Genomic DNA, 11,728 nt, shown 5'->3' with positions numbered 1-11,728 from the left:
AAAATGAGCTTTATCACAGCAGTGGAAAGACTGAAGACAATTCCAAAACGTTTAACCCAGTGCTTTTCTGATGTTCCAGGAGTGGATTAGAACAAGACGACATGAGAATTTTGTACAAATACCTTACCACCTCCCTTTTTCCAAGGCACATCGAGCCCGAGGTATGATGGGGATCACAGCTGCACACACTTACTCACATCCAGGGGCACAGAGAGGGCGGGTGGAGTACGATGGTGGTGCATGAGAGCGTTTCTGATTGTTGCTGATGTATATTTTGTCTTAGTATGATATTTATGTCATTGTGTATCAGTTAGCACAGAAAACCACAAGCAGCTCTCCACCAGTGTGTGACATTCAGATGTGATACAGAAAGCATCGTTTTGTGTGTGTGTGTTGGTTTTTTTGTGTGTTTTTGTTTTTTTGAGACGGAGTCTCGAACTTTTGCCCGGGGTGGAGAGGTTCAAGCGATTCTCCTTGCCTCAGCCTCACAAGTAGCTGGGATTACAGGCGCTTGCCACCACGCCCAGCTAATTTTTTTGTATTTTTAGTAGAGACGGGTTTCACTATGTTGGCCAGGCTGGTCTCGAACTCCCGACCTCGCGATCTGCCCACCTTGGCCCTCCCAAGGTGCTGGGATTACAGGCATTAGCCACTGCCCCCAGTCCAGAAAGCATGTTTTTAAGAGGAGTGAGTCATTGAGTAGAGGAAAAATTGGATTTTATTTTACTTTTAATTTGTATGTTTTATGTATTTATTGAGACAGAGTTTTGTTCTTGTCGCCCAGGCTGGAGTGCAATGGTGTAATCTCAGCTCACTGCAACTTCCACCTCCTGGATTCAAACAATTCTCCTGCCTCAGGCTCCCAAGTAGCTGAGATTACAGGCGTCCGCCACCATGCCCAGCTAATTTTTGTATTTTTAGTAGAGACGGGGTTTCACCATCTTGGCCAGGCTGGGCTCAAACTCCTGATCTCAGGTGATTGACCCTCCTCAGCCTCCCAAAGTGCTGTGATTACAGGCGTCAGCTGCCGCTCCTGGCTGAAAAATTGGATTTTAGATCAGGTTCTAGGAACCTTTAAAATGCCAGTGATCTTGAAAACAGTTGACCTGTGTCGTCTTCTCCTCTATCAACATGAGACCTAATTTTCAGTAGATGTTTTAGTGCCTACCTGGCTTTCTACTCTAGTACTGAATTTCCCGGTTTTCTGCAGAGAACTTGTAAATGATATTGCTGTGTTCTCCCGAAAGTATTTTCAGAGCTTAACACACAAAAATCATTTGGCTCAGTTGAAATCACTCTCTCCGCTTGTTCGTTCCCTCTCTCTTGTCCTCCCTCTCTCAATTTTTTTTTTTTTTTTAGAGACAAGGTCTCACTGCGTTGACTCGTCTGGTCTCAAACTCCTGGGCTCAAGTGGTCCTCCCACCTCAACCTCCCAAGTAGCTGAGAATACAGGTGTATGCCACCACACCTGGCTCATTTTTTTTTTGTAGACAGGGGATCTTGCCATGTTGCCCAGGCTGCTCTCAAACCCCTGGGCTCAAGTAATCTGCCTGCCTCGGCCTCCCAAAGTGCTGGGATTATAGGCATGAGCCACCTCACCTGGGCAAAAACTTAAAACGTAGCCAGGTGTGGTCCCACATGCCTGTATCTTGAGGCTGAGGTGGGAGGATTGCTTGAGCTCAGTTCAAGGCTACAGTGAGTCATTATCATGCCACACTGCATTCCAGCCTGGGCAACAGAACAAGATCCTGTCTCTAAAAGAAAAAGACAAATGGCATGGAACCAACTTAGTAGATAATGAATGCTGCTTTTCAAAGCTTGGAAAATAAATAAAAAGTCTGATAAGTCATTCTCAACCTCAAATTTATTTTAGTTAGCAGGAAGGGGATTCTCCAATAAGAGCAGAAATGCCAGGAAATCTTCAGCACTATGGAAGGCAGGGCTTCTGTTCTTTGACTTATGATACTGGGTTTTCCTTCTTCCTTTTCCTTTCTTTTTTTCTTGACTCAGAGTCTGGCTCTGTTACCCAGCCTGGAGTGCAGTGGCAAGATCTCGGCTCACTGCAACCTCTGCCTCCCAGGCTCAAGCGATTCTCATGCCTCAGCCTCCCCAGTAGCTGGAACTACAGGCACAAGCCACTGTGCCTGGCTAATTCATTTTGTATTTTTAGTAGAGACATGGTTTCATCATGTTGGCCTGGCTGGTCTTGAACTCCTGACTTCAAGTGATCTACCTGCCTTGGCCTCCCAAAGTGTTGGGATTAAAGGTGTGAGCGACCATGCCTGGCCTATTATCTTTTTGGTAAAGATAATATGGACATTGAAATATCTTTGTGCCATCTGATTGACAGTAATCAACAAAGGAAAGTTCATTGTTTCTAGTGAGGTAAAACTTACTTTAGCATATCCTGTTTTGTTTTGTTTTTTTTTTCAATGGAGTGTCTGTCGCCCAGGCTGGAGTGTGGAGTGCAGTGGCACGACCTCAGCTCACTGCGGACTCCGCCTCCCGGGTTCAAGCAATTCCCCTGCCTCAGCCTCTCGAGTGGCTGGGATTGCAGGTGCCCACCACCACACCCAGCTAATTTTTGTATTTTTAGTAGAGAGGAGGCTTTGCTGTGTTGGCCAGGCTGGTCTTGAACTCCTGACTTAAGGTGATCCACCCACCTCTGCCTCCCAAAGTACTGGGATTACAGGCATGAGCCACCATGCCCGGCCAGCATATTCTGATACGGTGTTATCCAAATAGCACCTGGCATCGAAAGCAACTGGTGAATATTAAGTAGGAGTGTGTTCTGTTTCTAGATTCCTGATTCTCATTCACCTCATTGAATCAAGTCATGTCTGTTCTTGCTTTTAAGATTTCTTACCGGACCCTTGAACCTTAATGATCCAGATGCAAAATGCAGATTCCCCAAAATTTTTGTAAAGACAGATGACACTTATGAAGAGCTCCATTTAATTGTTTATAAGGTAACAACTTTTTTCCCTCCAGCGTTACTGATTGATACTGAAGTCGATCTTTCTTGCACGTGTACACGAGTGCGTATGCAAACCTCTTAAATGTTTCTTGGAAAAGATTTTGGAAGTTCTGATTATGGTAAAACTCAAAATGGGTGTTCTTCCGGAGTAATAAGTTTATTTTCAGCTCCTTTTAAACAGTTTTGTTATTAGTGAAAGAGAAACTGTTGAAGATGGTGATTCATAAACGTGTGAAGTCCCACGTGCTCTCAAACCAAAGGCTTTCAGAGGTTGGTGCTGCCTGTTCTCGAAATGGCTCCGGATGGGGGCCATGGCCACATGTCTGTACATGTTGCTTTTGCTCTGATTTTAAGGCTATGGGCTTGCTAATTCCATAAGGATCGTATTTGTTTCTGTCAGGACATCATCTTGTAAGGATATGTACTCAGGTTGTGTTTCTAATTAAAGGCAGTTTTTGGTTCAAGAAAGAAGACGGAGCATGCGTATGTGCTTCTCTTCTTTCCTGCCTGAGGCTGCGGAGAAGTTTTCATTTATAAAGGCTCAGAAATGATGCTGTCGGGGAACAGGAAGGAGCGGGGTGTGTCAGGATGAGGGAGTCCTGTCCCTCTCTGGAAGGTAGACGGGACTTGTCAGCCACGCCTGATGGAGGGCGGTGCCGGAACAGGCCTGGAATATGAGTGGCAACCCTGTGCTAAGGCAAAGGACCCCCACAGCCCTGCGGAAGCCCAGAGAAGCTCCTGACTTGGAGGAGGGGTCACCTGAGTTGTCAGAGTGGGGACTGGGCCTGGAAAGGTGGGGAAGTGAAGTGAAGTGTGGCAGAGAGGCCAGTGAGCCTCCCCTTCCCCCATCCTTGCACAGATAGGCCCGCGGCTGAGCATCCATCCCTGGGTGACAAGTGAGGGTCTGTTTAAAGAAAGGAAACAGTCTGAAGAGACCCCGCGTGGCTAACGTGGATGTCTGACCCGAGAGTGAGGCCCCTGCTCATTCTGCCATTTCTGTCTCCCAGGCGGAACTAAGACCTTCATTCTACTCTGAGTGAAGCCTGGTGAGCCTTCTCGTTCCCTCATTGTTAACTATGGCTGTGAAAACAAAACTAGAGGTCTCAAAAGAAACAAAAATGATTCCAAGGACAGACAAGAACTTTAAAAAATTAGTATCTACTAATTAGAAGAGTTGTGTCTATTAATATAAAATGGAAATGGGCCAGGTACAGTCCCAGCACTTTGGGAGGCCAAGGTGGATCGCTTGAGGCCAGGAGTTAGAGGCCAGCCTGGGCAACATAGTAAGACCCTGTGTCGACAGAAAAATGTTTAAAAATTAGCCAGGCATGGTATTGCTCATCTGTAGTCCCAGCTACTCAGGAGGCTGAGGCAGGAGAACCACTTGAGCCCAAGAGTTGGAGGCTGCAGTGAGCTATGATCACACCACTGCATTCTAGGCTGGGTGACAGAGTGAAACCCTGTCTCAAAAATAAGGAAACTGGCATCAACAGTTTCATATCCAGCACCAGACATTATGTGACAGTGGAAGAGAGACTCAAGAGTTCTCAGAGAAAATGAATTTGAGCACAGAGTTCTTTGCCACACCAAGCTGTCAACCACAGGTGAGACAAAAGACATTAGCCCAGGCACGGTGGCTCACGCCTGTAATCCCAACACTTTGGGAGGCCGAGGTGGGCGGATCACCTGAGGTCTGGAGTTCGAGACCAGTCTGGCCAGCATGGGGAAACCCTGTCTCTACTAAAAATACAAAAAATTAGCCAGGCATGGTGGCACATGCCTGTAATCCCAGCTACTCTGGAGGCTGACGCAGGAGAATCACTTGTACCCAGGAGGCGGAGGTTGCAGTGAGCTGAGATTACGCCACTGCACTCCAGTCTGGGCAACAGAGCAAGACTCTGTCTCAAAAAAAAAACATTAAACATGAAAAGCCTCCAAAAGTTTACCTTCATGCACCCTTCCTCAGGGTGTCACACAGGGTCATCCGTCAGCAGAATAAGTGAACAAACCAGAAAAGAACAGTTGGGATCCAGAGCAGTAGTTCTCACGCATGAGACAGTACAAGGAAATCTTGGGGTGATCAGGCTCTTAAGGTCTGGCGACACCCCAACCTCCAGCACCTCCATGACCGAGCAGGAGGAGGGAGGGCTCCAGGGTTCAAGCCGCCAAAATAAAAAGATGTTTTGTTCATCACATGGCGTGCTTGAGAGAGTCAAAGTTGAGCTGCGACAGAGGCAGGGAAGGGGAGATTCCAGGAAGAGCCTACAGAAAGATGTGGTTGAAAAAGCAAACCAAAATGTTGGAGGTGTAATTTAGAGCAGGAATTGGAGTAGGAAGAATGTCCATTTGTGGATCAGGCGAAAATTCGAGACCCCATCTCAAGAAAACAATCATTCCCCTTTGAATGACCCAGGTAATGACTCTGAAATCTCCATAAGCCTGGTGTGTAATATGCTTGTTGATTACATTTCTGTTTTTAGAGTCAATCTACAGACATAATTTGGGGTGTGATAATGGGATTGTGGCTGTGTTAAAGGGCCCTTATCTTTTTCTTAATGACTTTGAGATACAATGCACGTACCATGCAACTCACCCTTCTACACTTAAAATGTACAATTTAGTGATTTCTAGTTGCAAAGTTCATGAGTCTGCAAGACCATCCTCACTTCTGACACCAGCTGCGAGTTTGGGAGTCCCCATGACCACCTTTAGGGTAAGAGTTCGCTAGAAGTACTTCAGGACTCAGAAAAGGCTTTCTACAGCAGTATGCCGGAGCCAAAGGTCATGTGTTCCAGAATCCCCAGTGGGTACCTGAAACCGGGGACAGTACCAACCTCTTCACATACTGTGTTTTTTCCTGTACATACATGCCTATGATAATGTTTAATTTATACATTCAGTACAGTAAGGTTAATAGCAATAATAAGGCCGGGCACAGTGGTTCACACCTGTAATCCTAGCCCTTTGGGAGGCCAAGGCAGGCTCAGATAACTTGAGGCCAGGAACTTGAGACCAGCCTGGCCAGCATGGTGAAACCCCGCCTCTACTACAAATACAAAAGTTAGCCAGGCATGATGGCATGCACGTGTAATCCAAGTTACTCAGGAGGCTGAGTCAGGAGAATCGCTTGAACCTGGGGGGCGGAGGTTGCAGTGAGCCAAGATAGTGCCATTGTGCTCTAGCCTGGACAACAGAGTGAGACCCCATCTCAAAAAAAGTAATAGTAATCAGGATTGGACTATAACAATATGCTGCAATAAAAGTAATGAGAACGTGGTTTACTTCCCCCTTACCGCAGTATTTTATTACACTGTCGCTCACATGACTGAAACCACGGGAAGCAAAACCAGGGATAAGGAAGAATGTACGCACAGGAGTCTTCTCCATATTAGCTTTAGGTTTGTTGGTTTTTTGGGTTCTGGTTTTTTGGTTTATTGGTTTTTGGTTTTTGAGATGGAGTCCCGCTCCGGTGGAGCTTACCGGCGTCGGTCTCCCGTTGAGGTCATGTGGACAGCACAGTGCCATGTTTCCCCCATCGAGGAATGTATGCGGGTTCTCTTTATGGAGTGATGCACATCCAGGGAATGCTGTACTGAGCCTCGAATCCAGAGTTTTTATGGGGATTTGCCACAGCAGGACCACAGCTGGGCCCGTGGTGGCCGGCCTTAGTTCTCCAGCCCTCCATAGGTGGAGCGGGGTGCTGGTACAGGCTTGGGATGTAAGGAGATATTGGCATGTATTTGTTTCTTTTGGTATCTTTGAGCAGTGCTGGCCCTGAAGGTGTTGGAAAGTTTCCCTCCTATTTTTTGGAAGACAGGTGAAGCACTATGTAATTCCTCTTTACAGTGTTTCGTAGACTACAGTCAAGCTTCTGCATCTGGGCTTTTCTTTGGTGGGAAGATTTAAAGTTAATAACTGGGCGTATTAGGCATTCATTATTGAACACTAAGCTTGGGGATTATTTATATCCTGTGAAGTCATCGCAGCCATTTTTCACAGAAAAGATTTACAACCTCCAGCATAAATGTTAATCTCTTGTTAGAGTTTGATTGTTTCTTCATTGAGTCAGCTTTGGTGTTTGTGTCTTTCTAGGAATTTGTCCGATTCAATTTGATTATGTCGTCACGCGGGTTTTCATGGTATTATAGTAAAGCCGGATACCGGCCTTTCAATTTTTCCTGGTAAAGTCAAGTAGTGATGGTCTCCATCTTTCTTCCTGGGTTTTAGTTAATTTGGAGTCTTCTCTGTTTGTTTCTTGTTCTACAGTCCAGCTTGAAGGTTCCTCATACTTCTGGAATCTTCACAAGAAAAAGAAAAAGTTTTCAATGTTGGTCTTTTCGAGAACTGACTTTGGTTCATTTATTTTCTCTGTGATTTTCCTATCGAGTGTTTTCTGTCTCTCATCTTTTAGTTTTTTTCCTTCCATTTCTTTAGGTTTCTTTGGTTTTTGAGACAGTCCCACTCTGTCACCCAGGCTGGAGTGCAGTGCACAGTCTCAGGCTACTGCAACCTCTGCTCCCAGGTTCACACAATTCTCTTGCCTCGCCTCCTGAGTAGCGGGATTTATAGACGCAACACCACCACGCCCGGCTAATTTTTTTGTACTTTTAGTAGAGACGGGGTTTCGCCATTGTTAGGCTGTCTAAACTCCCTGACTCAGTGGGGGTCCCACCCTGCCTCGGGCCTCCAAAGTGCTGGGATTACAGGTGTGAGCCACCGCACCCGGCCACTTGCTTAGGTTTAGTTGACTCCTTTGTCCAGGATCTTAAGACGAAAGGTCAGGTCACTGATTTGAGATCTTTCATCTCTGAGACAGGATCGTCGCTCTTGGAAGTGGGAAGAGTACTGGGCAGGTTGGAATGTGTATTCAGGAGTGGAGGCCTGTGGCTGGTGGGAAGGCCAGCCAGCGGTAGGAAATAGACATGGCTGTAAACATAGAGGGAGGAGGGGGGAAGGCAGATGAGGGCACACCATTCATGACATGAGCAGGAAGTCAATATGATGTCTAAAGAGGTTACGTTAAAGAGTTAGGATAAGGCCCGTTGTCTAATAACAGGTTTAAAGTGGTTGCTGGGGGAGGAGGCGCTTCAGAGAAGGGAAGTCTGTGCTTTCATCGTCAGGCTTGATGTTCTGTTGAGCCTTTTTTTTTTTTTTTTTTTTTTGGAGAAGAGTCTCGCTGATGTCGCCCCAGGCTGGAGGCCGTGGCTCACTGCAAGCTTGCCTCCCAGGTTCACACCATTCTCCTGCCTCAGCCTCGCTGAGTAGCTGGCTACAGCGCCGACCATGCCTGGCTAATTTTTGTATTATTTTTTAGTAGAGACGGGTTTCACTGTGTTAGCCCAGGATGGTCTCGATCTCCTGGACTCGTGATCACGCGCCCAGCCTCGAAAGTGCTGGGATTACAGGCGTGAGCCACCTGGCGCCGGCCTGTTGAGCTTTTTAACCATAATTGCTTTGATAATTTTAAACATTTTTGGTGATTCTGTGGGTCCTGGTTGTTGTAGGTTGCTATGTCTAAATGTCATACTGTAATTATTTGCTATAATAAAGTGAAATCAAGATGATATCCATTGCTGTGTTGTAAACTTGTGTCAGTGGAAATCTCACAGAATAATGGACAGTTTCTGCCAATTCTCTTCTCTTTAATATACACGGAGAGACGAAAACAGTGACCCTAAGTCCCATCAACAAAGTGAATAACGATTCTGGTTTTGTTGCCTCTCCGTGTTGTGTTTTTGGTTTGCAAGAGCATTTTAAGTCCTCACGTCAGGTCCCGGACACTTCCCTGTGCTCTCTGATGAGGACGTCTGTGGGTCACCTCCCCCACAGGCCACTGTCACACCTGACAAGGCACAGCGCTCCCCTCGCATCACGGAATGGCAGCCCTGTGTCCAGATGGCTCTAGTTGACTTGAAAAGCACTTTTTACCGTTGATTTGGCCCTGTCACTTTGAACCAGTTGTGATTATGTGAAAGTCTCCTTTTTTCTACCATTTCATAACCTTAGGGTTTGTTCTCTTCCCAGGCCTGAGTGCGGCTGTGTGCTTTATGATTGACGGTGGGTACGCACCTTCGGTCCATTTCAGCCTAAGCTTTTTTACTTTGCTGCGTCCTATTCTTAAATGATATGTTTTGGGGTTTCAGTTGTTGGGGGTTTTTTGTTTGAGATGGATTCACTCTTGGAGCACAAGTGGCACGATCGTAGCTCACTGTAGCCTTGACCACCTGCGTTCAAGTGATTTCCCATCTGGGCCTCCCGAGTCGCGGGAGCTGCAGCCCACACAGCCGACCAGCTAAATGTTGTTGTTGTTGTTTAGACAGCGACTTCTATGTTCCCAGGCTAGTATCAAACTCCTAGGCTAAGTGATCCCCCACCTTAGACCTCCCAAAGTGCTGGGATTTTGGGCATGAGCCCCCACACCCAGCCCATTAAATGATAAATGTGTTATCGTCAGCAATGTAGAGGCACAGAGAGGAGCCTCTTCCCCATCTGGGACCCCCTGGCCCTCCTGGAACTAGCCATTGCTCCTATTTATTTTTAAGCCTAGTTTCTTGTCAGCAGAATGTGGGCATCTTTCTGTGCCCGCTGACCGCGACGTGGAGACTGGCAGTGGTACCTCTCTCGGGGGCTCTGGGATTGATGAGGTCATGTGTGTGAACACCAAACAGCACCTGGCCCCTGTGAGTGCTACGTAATGTTTGTTAAATAAACATACGACCTTCTGAGGCATTTCTGGGGTCGGCAGCCACTTACCACCCCACAGGGTGCACCTCAGTCACCTTTTCCCAGTGAGAGAAACATAACCGGTTTTCCATCTTCTGTTTCTCTTGTATTGAGGAGCAGGAGGGGCCTGAGCATTTCATCGTTTGCTTTCCCAGATCAGTGACGTTTTCGTTTGAATATAGTTGTTCAGCATCGGACAGTCACATGAATCTTACTGGTTTGTTTTGTCATGACTCGCCAGCCTCTATCCAGCCAACGCTGGATTTTTGCCGAAGACTGGACAGTGTCGTCGGGCCCCAGCTCACAGTGTTGGCCTCTGACATCTGCGAGCAGTTTAACATCAACAAGAGGATGTCTGGGTTTGTACTTTACTTTCTGTTCACCTTCAGGCATTGAGCAGCTGTTAAAACACGCGTAGTTTTCCTTACAGATGTAGGTGGTGGTAACAGTCCTGTGCTCTCGTGGGATCTAGAGAACGGTGATAAGTGCCATTCAGGCCTGTCGGAAAGGGTCCTGGGGAAGCCGACCTGAGTTTTTCTGCCCCGTGATGGCAGCTGGGGCTGGGTCTTCTGTTAAATACCTTCCCTCAGCTCCCCGCTGATTGGAACATCCCATTTCACTGGCCCCGATGGTGACGTTCACACGGGCAGCAGTCAGCATGGTTTTGGTGTGCACAGACTGAAAGCATTTTGCCTCTCCTTGTGTGAAAATGTGTAGGGGAAACTGGCTGGGATGTGGGGCACTGGGCCTAGGTACTCAATGTGGCAGCCTGAAGGGTCTACACTGAGTGGGAGAGGCGGGATTCGCTCCTCTAACTCTCTAGACACTGAAACGTCCTTGAATTCTTCCTCCCTAGCTTTTGAGACAAAGTCTCACTCTGTCGCCCAGGCTGGAGTGTACAGTGGCCTGATCGCAGCTCACTGCAGCCTCCGCCTCCCAGGTTCAAGCGATTCTCATGCCTCAGCCTCTCGAGTAGCTGGCATTACAGGCGTGTACCACCATGCCGGGCTAATTTTTATATTTTTAATAGAGACAGGGTTTCACTATGTTGGTCAGGTTGGTCTTGAACTCCTGACCTCAAGTGATCCACCCGCCTCAGCTTCACAAAGTGCTGGGATTACAGGTGTGAGCCACAACACCCGGCCTTCCCTATCTTTTCTCAATACAAAATAGTTATTATAAAGTGAAAAGCGAGGTCATGGAAAGCCCTTTGCGAAGTTGAGTCCTGCTTTTAAATGGGCTCTCTACACATTGGAAAAGTTACTAAAATGCTGTGCATTTCCGCATAACTCATGTTCTTAGTGTTCATATGTTGTTTTTTGGGTTTTCCTTGAGATGGAGTCTCGCTCGGTCGCCCAGGCTGGAGTGCAATGGCATGATCTTGGCTCACTGCAACCTCCGCCCTCCCAGGCTCGAGTGATTCTCCTGCCTCAGCCTCCTGAGTAGCTGGATGCCATCATGCCTGGCTAATTTTTGTATTTTTGTAGAGATGGAGTTTTACCATGTTGGTCAGGCTGGTCTCAAACTGCTGATCTTGTGATCTACCCGCCTCAGCCTCCCGAAGTGCTGGGATTACAGGCATGAGCCACCACGCCCAACCCGTATGTTATTTCTGTGTGGTTTTGTATAAGTGTGGGCCTCTGAGAGTGCAGAAGCGAGCGAAGTTTCGTGAAAGCACCTATAGATTTTGGGGTGTGGATTACTGCTGTCAACAGCTTACATCTTCATTGGTTTTTGGTTGTTTTTGTTTTTTGAGACAGAGTTTCACGCTTTTACCCAGGCTAGAGTGCAGTGGCATGATCTCAGCTCACCGCAACCTCCAGCCCCTGAGTTCGAGCGATTCTCCTGCCTCAGCCTCCCAAGTAGCTGGGACTACAGGCAGGTGCCACCATGCCCAGCTCATTTTTGTATTTTTAGTAGAGATGGGGTTTTGCCATGTTGGCCAGGCTGGTCTTGAACTCCTGACCTCATGTGATCCACCGACCTCGACCTTCCAAAGTGCTGGGATTACAGACATGAGCCACCGCA

General features: G+C 47.3%; 1 protein-coding gene across 1 annotated transcript in view; it reads left to right on the top strand.

Annotated features, from left to right (window-relative positions):
- LOC108522687 (vacuolar fusion protein CCZ1 homolog B-like) overlaps window positions 1–10,604 on the top strand; it is a 23,961-nt gene extending 13,357 nt beyond the window's left edge. Inside the window, exons 5-10 of the mRNA XM_017863057.1 lie at window positions 80–161; window positions 334–343; window positions 1,885–1,936; window positions 2,858–3,047; window positions 9,520–9,657; window positions 9,773–10,604. Of these exons, the coding sequence (XP_017718546.1) occupies window positions 80–161; window positions 334–343; window positions 1,885–1,936; window positions 2,858–3,047; window positions 9,520–9,657; window positions 9,773–10,096 (796 nt within the window). The 3' untranslated portion in view covers window positions 10,097–10,604. The remainder of the gene's footprint in view (window positions 1–79; window positions 162–333; window positions 344–1,884; window positions 1,937–2,857; window positions 3,048–9,519; window positions 9,658–9,772) is intronic.
- The last annotated feature ends 1,124 nt before the right edge of the window (window positions 10,605–11,728 follow it).

Source organism: Rhinopithecus bieti, unplaced genomic scaffold (assembly GCF_001698545.2).
Source record: "Rhinopithecus bieti isolate Rb0 unplaced genomic scaffold, ASM169854v2 scaffold_68722, whole genome shotgun sequence".
Classification (NCBI taxonomy): Eukaryota; Metazoa; Chordata; class Mammalia; order Primates; family Cercopithecidae; genus Rhinopithecus; species Rhinopithecus bieti.
The sequence above is the reverse complement of the archived record's forward strand: the minus strand, read 5'-3'. Positions and strand labels throughout refer to the sequence as shown.